The 25155-nt window shown below is 42.5% G+C and overlaps 1 protein-coding gene across 1 annotated transcript; it reads left to right on the top strand.

Moving 5' to 3' along the window:
* The first annotated feature begins 15699 nt into the window (after window positions 1-15699).
* On the top strand, window positions 15700-24049 carry LOC123162655 (transcription factor HY5). Its single transcript, XM_044580438.1, has 4 exons — window positions 15700-15874; window positions 16015-16210; window positions 23325-23481; window positions 23646-24049. The coding sequence occupies exons 1-4, from the start codon at window positions 15796-15798 to the stop codon at window positions 23712-23714; spliced, it is 501 nt and encodes a 166-aa protein (XP_044436373.1). The 5' UTR covers window positions 15700-15795; the 3' UTR covers window positions 23715-24049.
* Window positions 24050-25155: the final 1106 nt, after the last annotated feature.

Genomic DNA, 25155 nt, shown 5'->3' with positions numbered 1-25155 from the left:
TCCACGATCAGATCGTAGAAACTTTATTTTCTTGTTATGATGATTTTCCACTTCACTCTGAAATTCTTTGAACTTTTCAAATGTTTCAAACTTATGCTTCATTAAGTAGATATAACCACATATGCTCAAATCATCTATAAAGGTAAGAAAATAACGGTACCCGCCATGAGCCTCAACACTCATTGGACCACATACATCGGTATGTATTATCTCCAATAAGTCAGTGGCTCGTTCCATTGTTCCGGAGAACGGAGTTTTAATCATCTTGCCCATGAGGCACAGTTCGCAAGCACCAAGTGATTCATAATCAAGTGATTCCAAAAGCCCATCAGCATGGAGTTTCTTCATGCGCTTTATACCGATATGACCTAAACGGCAGTTCCACAAATAAGTTGCACTATCATTTGTTGGGGAACGTAGCAGAAATTCAAAATTTTCCTACGTGTCACCAAGACCTATCTATGGAGAAACCAGCAACGAAGGGAAGGAGAGTGCATCTACATACCCTTGTAGATCGCTAAGCGGAAGCGTTCAAGAGAACGGGGTTGAAGGAGTCGTACTCGTCGTGATCCAAATCACCGGAGATCCTAGTGCCGAACGGACGGCACCTCCGCGTTCAACACACGTACAGCCCGGTGACGTCTCCCATGCCTTGATCCAGCAAGGAGAGAGGGAGAGGTTGAGGAAGACTCCATCCAGCAGCAGCACAACGGCGTGGTGGTGGTGGAGGAGCGTGGCAATCCTGCAGGGCTTCGCCAAGCACCTACGGGAGAGGAGGAGGTGTCACGGGAGGGAGGGAGGCGCCAGGGACTCACGTGTGGCTGCCCTCCCTCCCCTCCACTATATATAGGGGCAAGGGAGAGGGGGGCGCAGCCTTGGCCCTTCCTCCAAGGAAGGGTGCGGCCAGGGAGGAGTCCATCCTCCCTAAGGCACCTAGGAGGTGCCTTCCCCCTTTAGGACTCTCCCTTTCCCTTATCTCTTGGCGCATGGGCCTCTTGGGGGGGGGCGCACCAGCCCACCTGGGGCTGGTCCCCTCCCACACTTGGCCCATGCAGCCCTCCGAGGATGGTGGCCCCACTTGGTGGACCCCCGGGACCCTCCCGGTGGTCCCGATACATTACCGATAAAACCCAAAACTTTTCCGGTGACCAAAACAGGACTTCCCATATATAATTCTTTACCTCCGGACCATTCCGGAACTCCTCGTGACGTCCGGGATCTCATCCGGGACTCCGAACAACATTCGGTAACCACATACAAACTTCCTTTATAACCCTAGCGTCATCGAACCTTAAGTGTGTAGACCCTACGGGTTCGGGAATCATGCAGACATGACCGAGACGTTCTTCGGTCAATAACCAACAGCGGGATCTGGATACCCATGTTGGCTCCCACATGTTCCACGATGATCTCATCGGATGAACCACGATGTCGAGGATTCAATCAATCCCGTATTCAATTCCCTTTGTCTAGCGGTATTATACTTGCCCGAGATTCGATCGTCGGTATACCGATACCTTGTTCAATCTCGTTACCCGCAAATCTCTTTACTCGTTCCGTAACACATCATCCCACGATCAACTCTTTGATCACATTGTGCACATTATGATGATGTCCTACCGAGTGGGCCCAGAGATACCTCTCCGTCACACGGAGTGAGAAATCCCAGTCTCGATTCGTGCCAACCCAACAGACACTTTCGGAGATACCTGTAGTGCACCTTTATAGCCACCCAGTTACGTTGTGACATTTGGTACACCCAAAGCATTCCTACGGTATCCGGGAGTTTCATAATCTCATGGTCTAAGGAAATGATACTTGACATTAGAAAAGCTTTAGCATACGAACTACGATCTTTGTGCTAGGCTTAGGATTGGGTCTTGTCCATTACATCATTCTGCTAATGATGTGATCCCGTTATCAACGACATCCAATGTCCATGGTTAGGAAACCGTAACCATCTATTGATCAACGAGCTAGTCAACAGAGGCTTACTAGGGACATGGTGTTGTCTATGTATCCACACATGTATCTGAGTTTCCTTTCAATACAATTATAGCATGGATAATAAACGATTATCATGAACAAGGAAATATAATAATAACTAATTTATTATTGCCTCTAGGGCATATCTCCAACAGTCTCCCACTTGCACTAGAGTCAATAATCTAGTTCACATCGCCATGTGATCAACACTGATAGGTCACATCGCCATGTGACCAACATTCAAAGAGTTTACTAGTGTCTTAAACTAGTTCACATCACCATGTGATTAAGTCTCAATGAGTTCTTGGGTTTGATCATGTTTTGCTTGTAAGAGAAGTTTTAGTCAACGGGTCTGCAACATTCAGATCCATATGTACTTCGCAAATCTCTAAGTCATATTGTAAATGCTGCTTCTACGCTCCACTTGGAGCTATTCCAAATGGTTGCTCCACTATACGTATCCGGTTTGCTACTCAGAGTCATTCGGATAGGTGTTAAAGCTTGCATCGACGTAACCCTTTACACCGAACTCTTTATCACCTCCATAATCGAGAAACATGTCCTTATTTACTCCAAGGACAATTTTGACCGCTGTCCAATGATCCATTCCTGGATCATTCTTGTACCCCTTGACTGACTCATGGCAAGGCACACTTCCGGTGCGGTACACAGCATAGCATACTATAGAGCCTACGTCTAAAGCATAGGGGACGACCTTCGTCCTTCCTCTCTCTTCTGCCGTGGTCGAGCTTTAACTCTTAACTTCATACCTTACAACTCAGGCAAGAACTCCTTCTTTGACTGATCCATCTTGAACACCTTCAAGATCATGTCAAGGTATGTGCTCATTTGAAAGTACTATTAAGCATTTTTGATCTATCCTTATAGATCTTGATGCTCAATGTTCAAGTAGCTTAATCCAGGCTTTCCATTGAAAAACACTTTTCAAATAACCCTATATGCTTTCCAGAAATTCTACATCATTTCTGATCATCAATATGTCAACAACATATACTCATCAGAAATTCTATAGTGCTCCCACTCACTTCTTTGGAAATACAAGTTTCTCATAAACTTTGTATAAACCCAAAATCTTTGATCATCTTATCAAAGTGCATATTCCAACTCCAAGATGCTTACTCCAGTCCATGGAAGGATCGCTGGAGCTAGCATACCTTTTAGCATCCTTAGGATCGACAAAACCTTTCTGATTGTATCACATACAACCTTTCCTTACGAAAACTGGTAAGGAAACTCGTTTTGACATCCATCTGCCAGATTTCATAAATGCAGCTAATGCTAACATGATTCCGACGGACTTAAGCATCGCTACGGATGAGAAAATCTCATCGTAGTCAACTCCTTGAACTTGTGAAAAACTCTTCGCCACAAGTCGAGCTTCATAGACGGTGACATTACCGTCCACGTCCGTCTTCTTCTTAAAGATCCATTTATCTCAATGGCTTGCCGATCATCGAGCAAGTCCACCAAAGTCCATGCTTTGTTATGATACATGGATCCTATCTCGGATTTCATGGCTTCTAACCATTTGTCGGAATTTGGGCCCACCATCGCTTCTCCATAGCTCGTAGGTTCATTGTTGTCTAGCAACATGACCTTCAAGACAGGATTACTGCACCACTCTGAAGTAGTACACATCCTTGTCACCCTACGAGGTACGGTAGTGACTTGATCCAAAACTTCATGATCACTATCATAAGCTTCTACTTCAATTGGTGTAGGCGCCATAGGAACAACTTCCTGTGCCCTGCTACACACTAGTTGAAGTGACGGTTCAATAACCTCATCAAGTCTCCACCATCCTCCCACTCAATTCTCGAGACAAACCTTTCCTCGAGAAAGGACCCGATTCAAGAAACAATCCCTATTGCTTTCGGATCTGAATTAGGAGGTATACCCAACTGTTTTGGGTGTCCTATGAAGATGCATTTTATCCGCTTTGGGTTCGAGCTTATCAACCTGAAACTTTTTCACATAAGCGTCGCAGCCCCAAACCATTAAGAAATGACAGCTTAGGTTTCTCTAAACCATAGTTCATACGGTGTCATCTCAACGGAATTACGTGGTGCCCTATTTAAAGTGAATGTGGTTGTCTCTAATGTCTAACCCATGAACGATAGTGGTAATTTGATAAGAGACATCATGGTACGCACCATATCCAATAGGGTGCAACTATGATGTTCGGACACACCATCACACTATGGTGTTCCAGGCGGTATTAATTGTGAAACAATATCCACAATGTCTTAATTGCGTGCCAAAGCTCGTAACTCAGATACTCATCTCTATGATCATATCATAGACATTTTATCCTCTTGTCACGATGATCTTCAACTTCACTCTGAAATTACTTGAACCATTCAATAATTCAGACTTGTGTTTCATCAAGTAAATATACTTAGTATCTACTCAAATCATCAGTGAAGTAAGAACATAACGATATCCACTGCGTGCCTTAACACTTATTGGACTGCACACATCAAAATGTATTACTTCCAACAAGTTGCTATCTTGTTCCATCTTACTGAAAATGAGGCTTTTCAGTCATCTTGCCCATGTGGTATGATTTGCATATCTCAAGTGATTCAAAATCAAGTGAGTCCAAACGATCCATCTGCATGGAGTTTCTTCATGCGTATACACCAATAGACATGGTTCGCATGTCTCAAACTTTTCAAAACAAGTGAGTCCAAAGATCCATCAACATGGAGCTTCTTCATGCGTTTTACACCAATATGACTTACATGGCAGTGCCACAAGTAAGTGGTACTATCATTACTATCTTATATCTTTTGGCATGAAAATGTGTATCACTACGATCGAGATTCAATAAACCATTCCTATTAGGTGCAATACCATTGAAGGTATTATTCAAATAATAGAGTAATCATTATTCTCCTTAAATGAATAACCATATTGCGATAGACATAATCCAATCATGTCTATGCTCAACACAAACACCAAATTATTCAGGTTTAATACTAATCTTGATGGTAGAGGGAGCGTGCGATGTTTGATCACATCAAACTTGGAAACACTTCCAACACATATCGTCAGCTCACCTTTAGCTAGTCTCCGTTTATTCCGTAGCCTTTTATTTCGAGTTACTAACACTTAGCAACCGAACCAGTATCTTAATACCCTAGTGCTACTAGGAGTACTAGTAAAGTACACATTAACATAATGTATATCCAATATACTTCTATCAACCTTGCCAGCCTTCTCATCTACCAAGTATCTAGGGTAATGCTGCTCCAGTGGCTGTTCCCCTTATTATAGAAGCACTTAGTCTCGGGTTTGGGTTCAACCTTGGGTTTCTTCACTAGAGCAGCAGCTGATTTGTCATTTCATGAAGTATCCCTTCTTGCCCTTGCCCTTCTTGAAACTAGTGGTTTCACCAACCATCAACAATTGATGCTCCTTCTTGATTTCTACTTTCACGGTGTCAAACATCGCGAATATCTCAAGGATCATCATATCTATCCCTGATATGTTATAGTTCATTACGAAGCTCTAGCAGCTTGGTGGCAATGACTTTGGAGAAACATCACTATCTCATCTGGAAGATCAACTCCCACTCGATTCAAGTGATTGTTGCACTCAGACAATCTGAGCACAAGCTCAACGATTGAGCTTTTCTCCCTTAGTTTGCCGGCTAAGAAAATCGTCGAAGGTCTTATAACTCTTGACGTGGGCACAAGCCTGAAATCCTAATTTCAGCCCTCGAAACATCTCATATGTTCCGCGATGTTTCGAAAACGTCTTTGGTGCCTCAACTCTAAACCGTTTAACTGAACTATCACGTAGTTATCAAAACGTGTATGTCCGATGTTCGCAACATCCACAAACGACGTTTGGGGTTCAGCACACTGAGCGGTGCATTAAGGACATAAGCTTTCTACTATCCGCATAATCGCTACTGTCAACTTTCAACTATATTTTCTCTAGGAACATATCTAAAACGGTAGAACTAAAATGCGAGCTTACGACATAATTTGCAAAGATCTTTTGACTATGTTCAGGATAATTAAGTTCATCTTATGAACTCCCACTCAGATAGACATCCCTCTAGTCATCTAAGTGATTACATGATCCGAGTCAACTAGGCCGTGTCCGATCATCACGTGAGACGGACTAGTCATCATCGGTGAACATCTTCATGTTGATCGTATCTACTATACGACTCATGCTCGACCTTTCGGTCTCTTGTGTTCCGAGGCCATGTCTGTACATGCTAGGCTCGTCAAGTCAACCTAAGTGTTTCGCGTGTGTAAATCTGGCTTACACCCGTTGTATGTGAACGTAAGAATCTATCACACCCGATCATCACGTGGTGCTTCGAAACGACGAACTTTCGCAATGGTGCACAGTTAGGGGGAACACTTTCTTGAAATTTTAATGAGGGATCATCTTATTTACTACCGCCGTTCTAAGTAAATAAGATGCATAAACATGATAAACATCACATGCAATCAAATAGTGACATGATATGGCCAATATCATATTTCTCCTTTTGATCTCCATCTTCGGGGCTCCATGATCATCATCGTCAACGGCATGACACCATGATCTCCATCATCATGATCTCCATCATCGTGTCTCCATGATGTTGTCTCGCCAACTTATTACTTCTACTACTATGGCTACCGATTAGCTATAAAGTAAAGTAATTACATGGCGTTGTTCAATGACATGCAGGTCATACAATAAATAAAGACAACTCCTATGGCTCCTGCCGGTTGTCATACTCATCGACATGCAAGTCGTGAATCCTATTACAAGAACATGATCAATCTCATACATCACATATCATTCATCACATTCTTCTTGGCCATATCACATCACATAGCATACCCTGCAAAAACAAGTTAGACATCCTCTAATTGTTGTTTGCATGTTTTACGTGGCTACTATGGGTTTCTAGCAAGAATGTTTCTTACCTATGCAAAACCACAACGTGATATGCCAATTGCTATTTACCCTTCATAAGGACCCTTTTCATCGAATCCGTTCCGACTAAAGTGGGAGAGACTGGCACCCGCTAGCCACCTTATGCACCAAGTGCATGTCAGTCGGTGGAACCTGTCTCACGTAAGTGTACGTGTAAGGTCGGTCCGGGCCGCTTCATCCCACAATACCGTCGAAACAAGATTGGACTAGTAACGGTAAGCATATTGAACAAAATCAACGCCCATAACTACTTTGTGTTCTACTCGTGCAAAGAATCTACGCAATAGACCTAGCTCATGATGCCACTGTTGGGGAACATAGCAGAAATTCAAAATTTTCCTACGTGTCACCAAGATCTATTTATGGAGAAACCAGAAACGAGGGGAAGGAGAGTGCATCTACATACCCTTGTAGATCGCTAAGCGGAAGCGTTCAAGAGAACGGGGTTGAAGGAGTCGTACTCGTCGTGATCCAAATCACCGGAGATCCTAGTGCCGAACGGACGGCACCTCCGCGTTCAACAGACATACAGCCCAGTGACGTCTCCCATGCCTTGATCCAGCAAGGAGAGAGGGAGAGGTTGAGGAAGACTCCATCCAGCAGCAGCACAACGGCGTGGTGGTGGTGGAGGAGTGTGGCAATCCTGCAGGGCTTCGCCAAGCACCTGCGGGAGAAGAGGAGGTGTCACGGGAGGGAGGGAGGCGCCAGGGACTCACGTGCGGCTGCCCTCCCTCCCCTCCACTATATATAGGGGCAAGGGAGAGGGGGGGCGCAGCCTTGGCCTTTCCTCCAAGGAAGGGTGCGGCCAGGGAGGAGTCCATCCTCCCTAAGCCACCTAGGAGGTGCCTTCCCCCTTTAGGACTCTCCCTTTCCCTTATCTCTTGGCGCATGGGCCTCTTGGGGGGGGGGGCGCACCAGCCCACCTGGGGCTGGTCCCCTCCCACACTTGGCCCATGCAGCCCTCCGAGGATGGTGGCCCCACTTGGTGGACCCCCGGGACCCTCCCGGTGGTCCCGGTACATTACCGATAAAACCCGAAACTTTTCCGGTGACCAAAACAGGACTTCCCATATATAATTATTTACCTCCGGACCATTCTGGAACTCCTCGTGACATCCGGGATCTCATCCGGGACTCCGAACAACATTCGGTAACCACATACAAACTTCCTTTATAACCCTAGCGTCATCGAACCTTAAGTGTGTAGACCCTACGGGTTCGGGAGTCATGCAGACATGACCGAGACGTTCTCCGGTCAATAACCAACAGCGGGATCTGGATACCCATGTTGGCTCCCACATGTTCCACAATGATCTCATCGGATGAACCACGATGTCGAGGATTCAATCAACCCCGTATTCAATTCCCTTTGTCTAGAGGTATTATACTTGCCCGAGATTCGATCGTCGGTATACCGATACCTTGTTCAATCTCGTTATCGGCAAGTCTCTTTACTCGTTTCGTAACACATCATCCCGCGATCAACTCTTTGATCACATTGTGCACATTATGATGATGTCCTACCGAGTGGGCCCAGAGATACCTCTCCGTCACACGGAGTGAGAAATCCCAGTCTCGATTCATGCCAACCCAACAGACACTTTCGGAGATACCTGTAGTGCACCTTTATAGCCACCCAGTTACGTTGTGACATTTGGTACACCCAAAGCATTCCTACGGTATCCGGGAGTTGCACAATCTCATGGTCTAAGGAAATGATACTTGACATTAGAAAAGCTTTAGCATACGAACTACGATCTTTGTGCTAGGCTTAGGATTGGGTCTTGTCCATTACATCATTTTGCTAATGATGTGATCCGTTATCAACGACATCCAATGTCCATGGTTAGGAAACCGTAACCATCTATTGATCAACGAGCCAGTCAACAGAGGCTTACTAGGGACATGGTGTTGTCTATGTATCCACACATGTATCTGAGTTTCCTTTCAATACAATTATAGCATGGATAATAAACGATTATCATGAACAAGGAAATATAATAATAACTAATTTATTATTGCCTCTAGTGCATATTTCCAACATCATTATCAACTTTATATCTTTTGGCTTCAATATTATGAACATGTGTATCATCACGATCGAGATTCAAAAAAAATAGACCACTCAGCAAGGGTGCATGACCATAAAAGATATTACTCATATAAATAAAACAACCATTATTCTTTGATTTAAATGAATAACTGTCTCGCATCAAACAAGATCCAGATATAATGTTCATGCTCAACGCTGGCACCAAATAACAATTATTTAGGTCTAAAACTAATCCCGAAGATAGATGTAGAGGTAGCGTGCCAACGGCGATCACACCGACCTTGGAACCATTTCCCACGCGCATCGTCACCTTGTCCTTAGCCAATCTTCGTTTAATCTGTAGCATCTTTTTCGATTTGCAAATATGAGCAATAGAACCAGTATCAAATACCTCGGCGCTACTACGAGCATTAGTAAGGTACACATCAATAACATGTATATCAAATATACCTTTCACTTTGCCATCCTTCTTATCCGCCAAATACTTGGGGCAGTTCCCTTCTAGTCACCAGTCCCTTTGTAGTAGAAGCACTCAGTTTTAGGCTTAGGTCCAGACTTGGGTTTCTTCTCCTGAGCAGCAACTTTCTTGCCGTTCTTCTTTAAGTTCCCCTTCTTTTCTTTGCCCTTTTTCTTGAAACTAGTGGTCTTGTTGACCATCAACACTTGATGCTCCTTTTTGATTTCTACCTTCGTAGCCTTTAGCATTGCGAAGAGCTCGGGAATTGTCTTGTTCATCTCTTGCATATTATAGTTCATCACGAAGCCTTTATAGCTTGGTGGTAGTGATTGAAGAACTCTGTCAATGTCACTATCATTAGGAAGATTAACTCTCAACTGAGTCAAGTGGTTATGGTACCCACACATTCTGAGTATGTGTTCACTGACAGAACTATTCTCCTTCATTTTGCAGCTATAGAACTTGTTGGATACTTCATATCTCCAAACTCGTGCGTTTGCTTGAAATATTAACTTCAACTCTTGGAACATCTCATATGCTCAATGACGTTCAAAATGTCTTTGAAGTCCCGATTCTAAGCTGTAAAGCATGGCACACTGAACAATCGGGTAGTCATCAACACACGTCTGCCATGCATTCACAATGTCTGCAGTTGTTGGCGCGGGTGGTACACCTAACGGTGCTTCTAGGACGTAATTCTTCTATGCAGCAATGAGGATAATCCTCAAGTTACGTACCCAGTCCGTATAGTTGCTTCCATCATCTTTCAACTTAGCTTTCTCTAGGAATGCATTAAAATTCAAAGGAACGGTAGCACGGGCCATTGATCTACAATAACATAGACATGCAAAATAACTATCAGGACTAAGTTCATGATAAATTAAAGTTCATTTAATCATATTACTTAAGAACTCCCACTTAGATAGACATCACTCTAGTCATCGAAATGATCACATGATCCAAATCAACTAAATCATGTTCGATCATCATGTGAGATGGAGTAGCTTTCAATGGTGAACATCACTATGTTAATCATATCTACTATATGATTCACGTTCGACCTTTCGGTCTCAGTGTTCTGAGGCCATATCTGCATATGCTAGGCTCGTCAAGTTTAGCCCGAGTATTCTACGTATGCAAAACTGGCTTGCACCCGTTGTATGTGAACGTAGAGCTTATCACACCCGATTATCACATGGTGTCTCGACACGACGAACTGTAGCAACGGTGCATACTCAGGGAGAACACTTATACCTTGAAATTTATTAAGGGATCATCTTATAATGCTACCGCCGTATTAAGCAAAATAAGATGCATAAAAGATAAACATCACATGCAATCAAAATATGTGACATGATATGGCCATCATCATCTTATGCTCATGATCTCCATCACCGAAGCATCGTCATGATCTCCATTGTCACCGACGTGACACCTTGATCTCCATCGTAGCATTGTTGTCGTCTCACTAACTATTGCTTCTATGACTATCGCTCGCTTAGTGATAAAGTAAAACAATTACATGGCGATTGCATTGCATACAATAAAGCGACAACCATATGGCTCCTGCCAGATGCTGACTCTGTTACAAAACATGATCATCTCATACAACAAATTATATCACATCATGTCTTGACCATATCACATTACAGCAAGCCCTGCAAAAACAAGTTAGACATCCTCTACTTTGTTGTTGCAAGTTTTACATGGCTGCTACGAGCTTCTAGCAAGAACCATTCTTACCTACGCATCAAAACCACAATGATTTTTCGTCAAGTGTACTGTTTTAACCTTCAACAAGGACCGAGCGTAGTCAAACTCGATTCAACTAAAGTTGGAGAAATAGACATCCGCTAGCCACCTGTGTGCGAAGCACGAACCAGTCTCATGAACGCGGTCATATAATGTCGGTCCGGGCCGCTTCATCCAGCAATACCGCCGAATCAAAGTAAGACATTGCTGGTAAGCAGTATGACTATTATCGCCCACAACTCTTTGTGTTCTACTCGTGCATATAACATCTACGCATAGACCCGAGTCTGATACCACTGTTGGGAAACGCAGTAATTTCAAAAAAAATCCTACGATCACGCAAGATCTATCTAGGAGATGCATATCAACGAGAGGGGAGAGTGTGTCCACGTACCCTCATGGACCGAAAGCAGAAGCGTTTAGTAATGCGGTTGATGTAGTCGAACTTCTTTGCGATCCAACCACTCCAAGTACCGAACATACGGCACCTCCGCGTTCAACACACATTCACCTCGATGAATTCCCTCGTGCTCTTGATCCAGTTGAGGACGAGGGTGAGTTCCGTCAGCACGACGGCGTAGCGATGATGATGATGATGTTACCGGCGCAGGGCTTCGCCTAAGCACTACGGTGATATGATCATGTAACTGTGGAAGGGGGAAGCACACACATTTAAGAGAAACTTGTGTGTTCTAGGGTGCCCCCTGCCTCCGTATATAAAGGAGGGAGGGGGAGGCCGGCCAGCCCTAGGGGCGCGCCCAAGGAGAGGGAGACCTACTAGGACTACTAGTCCTAGTAGGATTCCTCCACAAGGAAGAGAGGAAGAAGGAAGGAGAGAGAGAGGGAGTAGGAAAGGGGGCGCCCCCCCCTTCCCTTGTCCAATTCAGACTGCTAGGGGGGGAGGGGCGGCCTGCCCTGGAGGCCCTCCTCTCTTTCCAATAAGGCCCATGGTGGCCCATTAGTTTCCCCCGGGGTTTCCGGTAACCCCTCCGGCACTCCGTTTTTACCCGAAACTACCCTGAACACTTTCGGTATCCGAATACATGGTCCAATATATCAATCTTTATGTCTCGACCATTTCGAGACTCCTCATCACGTCCGTAATCTCATCCGGGACTCCGAACAAACTTTGGTCATCAAAACACATAACTCATAATACAACTCGTCATCGAACGTTAAGCGTGCGGACCCTACGGGTTCGAGAACTATGTAGACATGACCGATACACATCTCTGCTCAGTAACCAATAGCGGAACCTGGATGCTCATATTGGCTCCTACATATTCCATGAAGATCTTTATTGGTCAAACCGCATAACAATATACGTTGTTTCCTTTGTCATCGGTATGTTACTTGCCCGAGATTCGATCGTCGGTATCATCATACCTAGTTTAATCTCGTTACCGGCAAACCTCTTACTCGTTCCGTAATAGTTCATCCCGTAAGTAACTCATTAGTCACATTGCTTGCAAGGCTTATAATGATGAGCATTACCGAGAGGGCCCAGAGATACCTCTCCGAATCACGGAGTGACAAATCCTAATCTCAATCTATGCCAACCCAATAAATACCTTCGGAGACACCTGTAGAGCATCTTTATAATCACTCATTTACATTGTGACGTTTGATAACACACAAAGTGTTCCTCTGGTATTCGGAGGTTGCATAATCTCATAGTCTTAGAACATGTATAAGTCATGAAGAAAGCAGTAGCAATGAAACTGTAACGATCATAATGCTAAGCTAACGAATGGGTCTTGTCCATTGTAAATGACAACACATGTCTATTGTTAGGAAACATAACCATCTTTGATAAACGAGCTAGTCAAGTAGAGGCATACTAGAGACACTTATATTTTGTTTATGTATTCACACATGTACTAAGTTTTCGATTAATACAATTATAGCATAAATAATAAAATTTATCATGAAATAAGGAAATAAATAATAACTTTATTATTGCCTTTAGGGCATATTTCCTTCAGAGGTTGCAGCGAAGCATGGGAGGTCGGGAATGGCTCAACGGAGGCGACCAATGCCCAATCGCTGCGGTAAGTCTCGAAGATGGCACCAAATGGCGGCGACGAAAGGGAGTGCACGATCTGAAACTTCCATGACTCCAATATCCCAACTGTCAAGTATGAAGACTTGTGGGCTCGATTTAGAGCGGACTTCAAAGATATGTCGATCGAGCATGCAATGACGATTCTGGTAGAGTTATTTTTCGATCAAAGTTGTGATAATAATTGTGACCATCGATTGTACTAGTCGAAATACTCAATCCCCCTGAGGGCCTGCTTGGATCCAAGGGACTATTTTTAGTCTGACTAAAAATAGTCTCTTTTAGAGGCTAAAGTTCCAAGCACCCCTGACTAAAAAGAGGCTAGAACTAGTCTTGAGGCTAAAACTTTTTAGTCACACGAAACCTACTAAAATATGTATTAGCCCTCTCTCTCCTCATTTAATTCATCTCCTTTAGCACATGCGAGTTCTGGATTGGATGGTTTGGAGGATAATAAATGCTCAATAACTTCATTTTAGTCTTTTTAGTATTTGAATTCAAGCATGGGTGAGGCTAGCAAGTTTTAGTCCCACTACTTTTAGTCATGGGACTAAAATGTATCCAAGCACCCTCTCAGTCTATCTCGCAACCACCGACAACGCACGAGAATTGAGATCCACCATGAACCATCCACCGTCGTCTCCCTTCGCTTCACGAGGCGGACGACGAGCCACGCGGCCCACGCCGCTGCTCCCCGAAAAAGGCCTGCAATAAAAACCGGACGAGACACGCGCAGAGTCGCCTACGCCGCTACGCTCGCCTACCCCGCGCGCCTCCGCAGCTCCGCGTTCGGACGCCCACCCGTGCCGCTGGAGCGCCGGGCCCGGGGTCCTAGCGGCCCGCGCGTCGGCGAGGCGAGCTGGGGTTGCGAGGCCGGGAACGCGGCCACGCAGCGGGGCTCGCGACCGGTGGATACCTGCGGCCAACGCCTGGCGTGGCGCGCCGAGACGTGGAGGGCCAGCGGCTGTGCGATCGGGCTGGTAGTGGGCGGGGTGGACGGCTGGGGTTGGAGCCCGAACCCCGACGCCTGGACAGAGTCCCTCTCGGCCTCAAAACGGCAAGCTGGACGTGGACAGGGGAAAAGTGCTCTACTTTTGCATAAAGGTCTAACTTTTTTTGAGAAATGATGAACGGCACCTTAGAAGTTCTTTAGTATGTTTACATGAAGATCCATCGGTCACTGTTGGAGCTGGCATTATTTGGCTTGGCAATGATGGATCGTGGATCATACAATAAATATAATTATTATAATGGATTATGCACTATACTTGGGAAAAAAAATCATTGCACATGTGCAATCACGATCGTGATACCGTGATACCTTGTCTGAAACAAATGATCCAGTGCAAGTTTTGGTGCGGGACATTTTGAATTGTTGGGCTAGCTTGAAATTTGGTATTCTTATTTTCCGGTGTTTTTAGAGGATTTGGAATATTTTTTTCACACTTAATGTTTGTATCTATGCTCGTAAATCAATGCCAATGAAGCTTAATTTGGCTATAACATCAAAGTCACTATGTTGTCTAATTCTCATCTTTTTCATTCAACACACATGGCATTTCTAGTAGTTTCTTACTCCTCGCCTTTTGTCTTGTGTTTAAACAAGCAAGCATGCATTCACTAGTCACAATATAAAAGAAAACTCTAATTAAGCTTAAGCAAGGGCCATTTCCTTAGAAATCATTTTTCTTGAACTAAAAGACTACCAATTGTTGTGATAACTATCTACTCCCTCCATTCGGATTTATTAGCCCCCTCTTATTTTTGGTTGTTTGACCTAAAATTTTAATTAATAAAATATAAACTATATGCTAGAAAAATTATACTGTCAGAAAGCTCTTTCAAATACAAATCCAACAGTGTACTACTTTTTGTAGCATATACTTTATGTTTTTATATTAGTTATATAGATGGTCAAAGTCTGACCCAGAATATAGGGGGGGGGGGGGAATAAACCAGGATGGGGGCACTATGTGTGTATTTCAATTTCATGTTGAGATGAAATTGGAAGCAGGATTGCGGTTGTTGATTTGGCTCCTCTGCTAGTAGGAAGACCGCAGTTGTTGAATTGTGCTTTGTTGCACTTACTTTCACAATTTGTCGTGAAAAATATGCACAAAAAATGGAAAATATCTGGTCCGCCAAGTATTAACAGAACATGTTTTTTTAATACAAATTCAAATTATCATAATGCACTACAACACCAAAGTAGGCTAAGCATACATAGTATAACATGGCATAATCCATAATGGAAAAATAGTAGTACTAGGACCGGAGAAGGTAGATGGCTTTATATGCAAAAAAGAAGGACACGAGCAATATATACGTGCAACCATAGGGGTTAACCAGCAATAAGGCATTGCGGCGTTGGGAACAAAGAGTTGGCCATGCCTGCCAGTACTTCAAGCAAGCCAACAAAGGAACAGCCAATCAGAGATCAAATCAGAGAGGAGACAGAGAAACGTGCACACAACTGATAAGATCTCCCCGTGACAAGCGCAGGAGAGGGAAGAAATGCAAGATCAGACGGCCACCACGACGAGCTCGCCGCCTTCCAGCAGCGACAGGTCGTCCAGCTCCAACTCCAAGGAAGGCACGTACTCGTACACTCATGCACGCATATATGCATCTACACAATCAAGCCCAGATCTTGTCCATGCATGATCATGCGAGGCTAGTTAGCTATGGTTGCTAATTGGCTTGAAGGCTAGCTGAACAAGCGCGCGCGTGTAGGGATGGACAGTGACGACGACATAGGGAGGGTGCCGGAGTTCCGGCTGGACCAGGGAGGACCATCGACGTCGGGAAGGGAGGCAGCGGCCGCCGGGACGTCGTCCGAGCTCGCGCAGTCGGTGGCGGCGGCTGCCCAGGCCAGCTCCCGCCGCCGCGGCCGCAGCCCGGCCGACAAGGAACACCGGCGACTCAAAAGGTATATATGGTACTCCTACGCGCCACCCTTGACCAAACACTTGCCCACGTAACTCAACGATGATATTTCAATTAAAAAGTGAAGTTTTTCTTAATATAGTTTATTAACATTTCAACTGTTTGTAACTAGTTGGTCAAGTATTACGGATGTTGGATATAAACCAGAGTTGCGGTGAGCTGATCTATATGACCTAGGACATAAGTTGATCATAATGCGTATTGATTATAATCAACCTTTGTCCCAAGACATATATGTAGTGATTTATTTTAGACAATTAATTTTATTTAATTTTCATGTCGATTATAGTTTGCATAGACAAATAGTAAGTTCTAGAAATCATCATACATTTTCAAAACTAGCTAAGGCTTCAATAGAATTAAATACATCTTCCTAGCTATAACCCGCAGTTTAGAACACCGGGCTATTGTGTGGAATCTTACCTCAGATCCGATCACCATCTTGGTAACCCTTCTTAGAATTTGAGATTATTAATTGTTTTATTAAACATGAATATATTGTACGTGTGTACACCATTACTCACTTCACGTCCAATCTAAGCAGGGGTGACTACAACTCAATTGATTTAGTATTGTAATTGTTGATTTTTTTTCTCTCCTATAAACTTGGTCAAGCTTTGCACCATTTGACTTGAGGCAAAAGTTACAACACTTCTTTGACAGATAGAGGGTGTACTTCTTATGAAACTACTAATAGCCATCCAATCAATACATTCTTATTCTTTTTGCAATTGCATGAAAATTTCAAATTAACTGTTTTTTTTGAGGGAAACAGCAGGACTCTGCTGCGTATTTTTATTAATTTTCAAATAAAAGAATACAAAGGTCCATGTAAGAGAGAAAAAAACTATACATCAGAACGAAAAAGAAAACCTAGGAAAGGTAAAAAAAACATACATACATACATACATACATACAAGGAAAACAAGCAGCAAAAACACCCAACTGGATCAGCAAGTTATCTGAACATTGCAACCCAATCCGCCATGCCAGAATAATCCTGTCTTCGTGCTCTATGAGTGAGCCATTTCATCTCTTCTTTGAATTTGCGCCTGGAAGTATATAGATTTGGGGGAATCTTTTTAAAAATGATATCATTCCGCGTTGTCATATTGCCCAGGAGACCAGAATGATGATTTCCAGAGCAAAAGGCAAATTGATAAGATGCTTGAGATGCGCCACTTCTTCCTGAATATTTGTATTCTGGGGCTGCCATGAGGGGCACACATATTGCCAACAGAGCTGGGCATATGGGCATTGGAAGAAGAGATGATCCCTTGTTTCCAGGGAGTGTTGATTACACATAACACAGGTGTAATCCTCAATGAAGAAATTTTTCCGGTGCAGCATAGCTCTCGTATTTAATCTGTTAAATATCAAAAGCCAGTAGAAGATTTTGTGCCTTAGTTGACAGCAGGTTTTCCATAACCATTTCACGACTGGAATGGGCTCTGGATAAGTGACTAGCAGCTTATATGTCTTAGAGACGCTGTAAGCATGGGCTCCTTGTGGTAATTGCCAGATATCGTGCTCTGAAACTAGGCCAGTATTGTGCAACAGTAATTCCAATTGTTGAAATTGCTCATAAGCTTCTTCTGACAAAGGAACATGAAAGTGTGTAACTAAATCTTCCAAATTGCCCAACCTGTGGAGAGAAATATTCTGATTCGGTGAGAAGGAAAATAGGTGTGGCCATAACTCCCTTTTGGGTAGATCATCCCATATATCTGACCAAAAGGAGAGAGATTTTCCATCCTACAAGGAACAGACCGCAAGGTTCTTGTAATCGGGTAGAAGCTTAAGACAATCCCTCCACCAGAAGGAGCAAGTCTGAGTATTAATTGGCGAGAGTCCCTCTGGATAATATATTTCCCAAACCAAATTGACCCATGGAATGTCTGCATGATTGATGAATTTATGCACCATTTTCATTAGTAAACATTTGTTTTGGAGCCACAGATTTAAGATACCCAAACCACCTTTATTCTTGGGTCGACAGAGCATATCCCATGCGACTAAAGGTGGGTTTTTCTTTTCAAGGTCTTTTCATCTCCAAAAAAGATGCCTTCTATATTTATCAATTTGCTCAATGATACCTTTATAGAGGAGCAAGCAGCTCATGAGAAAAGTTGGCAATGAGGAAAAGACTGCATTGACCATAAGTAGTCTCCCGTCATAACTTAAATACTTAGAGCATGTGGAAAGCCTCTTCTGAATCCTCTCAATGAGATACATGAAGTGCTCCAGTTTTGGTTTAGTAAAGCTAAGGGGTGTTCCCAAATAGGTAAACGGGAACTTACCAATTGCACAACCCAAGATAGCAGATAGACATTGCATTTGTTCCTCAGCCACATTGATAGGAATCATGTTGGATTTCTGGAAATTGACCTTGAGACCGGAGGCCCTAGAAAAAATGCCCAGAAGGTGTTTGAGATGTTCCAGCTGATTGGGGCAAGCAGGCATAATAATCAAAGTATCGTCCGCATATTGAAGAATGGGAAAATCTGGACATGTTTGAAACCGAATGGGTGGCTGAATGAGGTCTCTATGCATTGCATCATTGAGAATAGTTTGTAGGAAATCTGCCGCCAAAACAAAGAGCAAAGGAGAGAGGGGGTCCCCCTGTCTCACCCCTCGTCTGCATAAGAATTGAACTCCAGGAATGCCATTAAGGAGAACAGATGATGTGGCAGAGCCAAGAATCTGCTTGATCCAAGAGCACCAAGTGTCTCCAAAACCTTTTCTCTTAAGAATTGCTAGAATCATACCATGTTCCATCTTATCAAAGGCTTTCTCAAAGTCTAACTTTAGCACAATAGTTGGTTTCTTACTTTTATGGCATTGAAACAGAAACTCATATGCCCAGGCAATACAGTCTTGGATGGTCCTTGATTTGAGGAACCCATATTGATTAGTATGAACTAATTCCAAAATAATAGACTGCAATCGATTAGCCAGCAGTTTTGTCAAGAGTTTAATAGTGCAACTCAAGAGTGATATAGGTCGGAAGTCGTTGACTCCTGATGCATCAACTTTTTTCGGAATTAGGGTGATGAAGGAACTATTTATGCTTTGAAGACACAAATGTCCTTTATGAAATTGATCACAAAGGTCATAAAAGTCCTGCTTGATGATGGGCCAACACTTCTTGATAAAATCTGTATTAAATCCATCCGGCCCCGGAGATTTGTGAGAAGGGAAGTCTGTAATTACAACATCAATTTCATCTTTGGTAAATGGGTTTTCCAGGAAAGATAAGTCACTGTGGTCCTGTATAAGATTCAGCAGATCATCAGGAATATCAAAGGAATCGGATTGTCCCAGCCTCTCTTTGAAAGCCGCATGGAGTATTTTAGCCTTTGCCTCATGACCAAAAACCTCCACACCATCAGAGCCAACAAGAGAAGTGATGCAGTTATGTCTGTGCTGAACAGAGGCTAAAGCATGAAAAAAAATCTGAATTTTCACTGCCTAAGGTTACCCATTTAATCTTGCCTCTTTGCCGCCAATATTCCTTCTGCTGGGAGAGCAGTTTCTCCAAGTGACGCTTGAGAGCCGATCTAAAAGAGGATTCAAAAGGGTATAAATCTCTGGATTGCTCTAAAGTATCCAGCATAGCAATCAGAGCATTGAGTGATAAGATATCCTCTTTAAGTTTGGAGAGTGTTTTGGCCCAGTTTTTCAAACTTTTTCTCAAGATTTTCATTTTTGCATTAATCCTCTTTGCTGCATCTGCATAGTGAATACTTTGCTTCCAGACCGACTCAACCAAGGGTAAGAAGCTATCATGATCCATCCACCAATTTTCAAACCGAACCACATTGCTTCTGGGCATAGAAATAGTTACCTTCACATCCCAGAAAGGTACTAGTTAGGCGCATAGTTACCTTCCAATGTGGTAGTTGTTGGACTCTAACAAATTAACTGGTTAATTGGAACATAAACATTTAATCTGGAATCTTGAAGAGCTTCTGTTTTCTTGTCGTCTTGGCATGGAGCATAAACATTTGTTAGGTTCCAATTAACTGGTTTTTAGCAGTGACATAGAAATAGTTATTTCCTGATTATACCTAAGAAATACCAATTAAAAGTGAGATAAATAACTCAAATTACCAATAAGCACAAAGCTAGAATTTGCAAGTTATTAGAACTTTAAGTCAACATGTTGATAATCATGTTGAGTAACTTCAAACATTTCAGTTGATATTTTGGTAGGAGGTGAGTTTAATCCAAGTAGAGCAATCCTCTCCTGCAAAGGATTCTCTAGCTGCCCATTGGGAGGGAGATTCTTAAGCCCATATATCCTTGCCATGGCAACCAAATTCTTTATATATGTAAATGGCACAAGCACTGTCCCAACCCGATGAGCCAAAGTCAAAAGCTATGAACTTCAAGATTGCTATGGACATGGGAATGGGCTTGCCCACCAATATGATCAAGTCAAAGAAGTTCTAGGCGGATGTGATGGTTTGGATCTCCCCGGTATCCTCATCACCAAAGGTTGCCGACTTTGGCAATATTTTGGCTTCCTATTCACTATAGAAGATTCCAAAAGGATGATTACCATATTCTCACATCGTCCATGCCATTTGCCAATTAGTTAATTCTTTCGATCACCATGGCTTATTGGTCCATATGTAAGTGGATGACAATGGCATGGTGGGTCTATCATCCCAAGATCCATGGCGTGGTTGTCCCAGCAAAATGGACATTGAGCGGATTGTCATAACACTCATGGAGGAACCTAGAAAGGTACTAGTTAGGCGCATAGTTACCTTCCAATGATACATAAATCTCACTTTTCTTCCCTTTGATCAAGATACACTTGGGGATCATGGTAAAATTGTAGTGTTGGGCATGGAAACCTGGCGAGGAATGGGGAACTCTGTGGACATGTTCAAAGCTCTTCAAGATTCCAGATTAACTAACACAAATCAATTCATGTAGTCCATCCAGTGGATCCTCCTAATATTAGTCAATCTGGTGCCATCGAGTAGTGACTCGATCAAATGCCATTGGAGCACTAATAATCTGGTACTAGGTCTACGCATGCATTTCGTAGAAGACAACCAAAGTTCCCCACGAGTAAGATCTAGAAGGCATGGGTAAATCTTAGCATAGATTGTGTTCATGGCTTGTGTTGCATGGGACAGTCCTTGCAATCGACATACTCAGTGACCCTAGTTTGGCCATATACCACAACTTTGTCGAATTTTCTTGAGTTAGCACAACACAACCATTCGCCTTTGTTTGGTTTTCCCTTTCGCTCACACGGTCTGGGACTAGTTGCTCCAATAGTTTAGGAAGCAACATAAAATAATTGTTGGTCCATGTTTCAATATATCAATGAGTGGTGGGACGCTATCTTCCAATCTTCTCACAATAACGTTAGGCATATCCACCACTCTAGCTAGTTGGTTTGTGCCCTTTGGATTGTTTGGAGATAATGAAATGGATGCATATTTAATAGCATAAGTCTGACAATATAGGAAGACAGAACAAAATGATCGTGAGGAGATTAGAGAAACTCTAGCTGATACCCTAAACTAAAATCTCAAACCCCCAATTGTTCCAGCGTTCCCGCAAAATTATGGGTATTGGGAAGCTTTCTTTTGGCAGCCTCCAATTATCTTAACTCCCGTTAATTTTTCTCTTCCTATTTCTCATCCCTTGTGAATATAAACATCATGTCAACTACATTTTCACATCATATTAATCTAAACATTGATGTTTCAACCACACACGGTTCCATTGTATTTGAAAGAAAATAATCCAAAGATATATATGATGTGAAGGAATGAACTAGTGCCCATGAAGTTGCCAGATGCGCTCCCAAGGTCATCTCAAAGTTGCTCATGCATCTAGTTCTCTTCGATCTTTCGATGCTCTTCAAGAAATCTTTGGGTTTTGTCTACATGTTGCTCAACCGTCACATCTGTTCCCACATAATCATACTCAAAGTCTCTTGGACAATCTCATTCTCTATTTGCATGTAATGCACGATCACATATGTTTCCATGATATACACATTGCCTTTTGGTCCCAAAATCTAGCAGGCCCACAGACAATCACCCTAAAAGCTCTCTCAACCTCCTTTCTTAGAGCTTTTTGAGCCTTGGCAAAGTGAACTCTATTGTTTTCATGACGATATGCAATTGTCTTCACAAATGTAGACGATGAAAGATAGATGCCATATGCAAGGTAGTAGCCCATATCATACTGGTAATTAACCGTTGACTACAAAGTTGCAAGGGAGCATTCAAGTAGAAAGCCATGCAAAAGGAAGAGAACTTCGCAGGATATTGAGTTCATTGTGAGAGCCGGAATCCCAAAATAGCAAGCCAAGTCCATAGATCATGTGATGCAATAGTTTCAAGTATGATAGTTGGACCATCCTAGTGCTAAGTAAATTTCCCATGGCATGCGGTCGAACGATTCTTTCATCTGAAGTGCATGGAATAAATGCACCCAAGCATCCCCATGAACCATGTTGATGCACCCATCTCCGCCCACCTTGCAATTCCATCTGCATTGGGTGCTCTCAAACACTCATCTCTGAAGATCTCAATCACAAGCTTTGCAAAAATTCCCCACACTCTTTATGGTGACTTCTTCCCAAATGTAAAGGTACTCATTTCTAGCATCAGCTGGGACACCATATGCAATCAATCACACACATTGCTGACACTATATTTCGCAAAGCACTGCAGCCAAGATTCTCCGCTCGCATTTCCTCTCCTGCTTGAAGTAATTATGGCGTCTTTTACATCATGTTCAATGTGCAAGAGATCCCAAGATACATTCAACGTGTAGCTCAGAAGATAACCTGCAAAAAATGGAAGTGCATTTTTTTTATAAAAGATGGAAGTGCTAGAGCTTTTTTATAAAGAAAATCGATAACCATTGCTCTTGTTGGTTTGTCATAAAATGTTCCCTATCACAATAGCTACCGAATGTTTGTCACAACATAGCATGGAGTATCCATTTAAACTAAGCAAGAGTCATGAATTATCTTGGTGTAACTGTACGAAATGAAGGTGCACTAACTCTTGTTTACCCCAACAATTATATTGTCCCCTACAATCTAATTGATCTAGATTGTTGAGGAACCGGGTGTCGGCGCAGCAGGCACGGGAGAGGAAGAAGGCATACATGGGCGAGCTGGAGGTGAAGGTGAAGGACTTGGAGACGAGAAACTCGGAGCTCGAGGAGAGGCTCTCGACGCTGCAGAATGAGAACCAAATGCTTAGACAGGTACGTTAACCGGAAATCATATATGGTCGAGGCACAAGTACTACATGAGATTATTTGACATCGCCACCTCTCATTAATTATAGTAGTATTACATTATCTGTTAGTTAATGTGATCTTGTTAAGCGGGAGAGGCCTCCATAGTCTGACCAATCTCCCGTTTGCAGATACTGAAAAACACCACCGGTAACAGGAGAGGACCGGGTAGCGGTGCCGGTGCCGGCGGGGACAGCTAGAGCCTGTAGTACCACCGTGCGACGTCTGGAGTTATCTGCTACAGTATGTACTTAATTGTGAAATGTAATAACTTAGTGGCTATAATGGTGTCAGTTCCTTTGATTAGTTTAGTGTGTTGTTTAATTAGTAGTGGAGACAAAGCACCTAAAAAATATACCGCGCCTATGTATAATCCTATGCGATTTGGACTGAAATTGCTTAGTCTCAAGGAGTGAGGGGAGCCGGCCGGCACCACATAATGTACGGTGAAGGACCGGTCCCTGCCGTATGTATACACGTCAGACTTGTATGTATTGATGAAGGTTGCGTATAGTATGTATGAAGGTTGCGTATAGTATGTATGATGTTTGCACATATGTATGTAAACTGCCTACCATATGCTCTAGTAGGGGTGTGAATTGTTCAAAGTGCAAATGCAGCTGACTTAAGCTTCTTGTACCATCAGCCCACGTAGTAATAGTATAGCCATGAACCGTTGACACGGACACAAACCAATAACGAAACATGGTCTGTGGCCGTACGGTTTTGAGTTGACCGAGATTTTACTAGATTTGAAAAAACTTACAATAATGAGCTGGTGGCCGTTTTAGAAAGTAGGGGTATAATACTGACCTGCTGGCCAAAAAAAACAAGGCAAAGGGCCAAAAACAAAAGTGCAGCTGTAATGGTTGATCGCCGCAACTAGATGTAAGTCTACAAATATCGATAGATAAAATTTAAACAGTTTCAACAGCATTTAAAAAAAGAATTCAGTAATAACAAAAAAATGAACTGCCATCAATTCAAATTACACAAAGTAAAAAAGTGCGAATTTGATATTTTAAAATACGAAAATAAACATGTTTTTCAAAAAAAGGATGTCCAAATAAATAATAATGGAATACAAATTATAAAAATAAATAGTTTTGCTTAAAAAAGATCTAATAACAAGTTGCATGTGTGCTAATTCAAGTTGCACAACTTTATTCAATTGAAATATGGGACTAGACATAAACTTTAAATATTGAATAATAACCACAACATTAAATAAGTCAATTCTAAATTAATAAAGAACATAATTTACATATAGTAGGAAAGTTTTATTTTAAAATGTTCTACTAGCACGGTCAAATTAAAAATATTCTGCTAGTATGCTCAACTAAAAAGTGTATGCCTTTAGTTTTCAGAAATGCACAACTACGGAAATTGTGTTTGGCTCTAAAGCTCCATGGAGCCTGGTTTTTGAAAATTCCAAAACCCTTATTTTTAGGTTTCAAAATTTTCTGAGACAAATACACACATACCTACAAATGTGTAGAGTACTTGTTTGCATATTTTCATGGCGAAATATGTTTTTATGCGTGCGACCCAAAAATAACAAAATCATGCATTTTAAGCACATGTACTATTCAATATAAAAGTCATTGGTATTGTTTTTTTTACAGCTCACATTGAAATAGG

Source organism: Triticum aestivum, chromosome 7B (genome assembly GCF_018294505.1).
Source record: "Triticum aestivum cultivar Chinese Spring chromosome 7B, IWGSC CS RefSeq v2.1, whole genome shotgun sequence".
NCBI lineage: Eukaryota > Viridiplantae > Streptophyta > Magnoliopsida > Poales > Poaceae > Triticum > Triticum aestivum.
The sequence above is the reverse complement of the archived record's forward strand: the minus strand, read 5'-3'. Positions and strand labels throughout refer to the sequence as shown.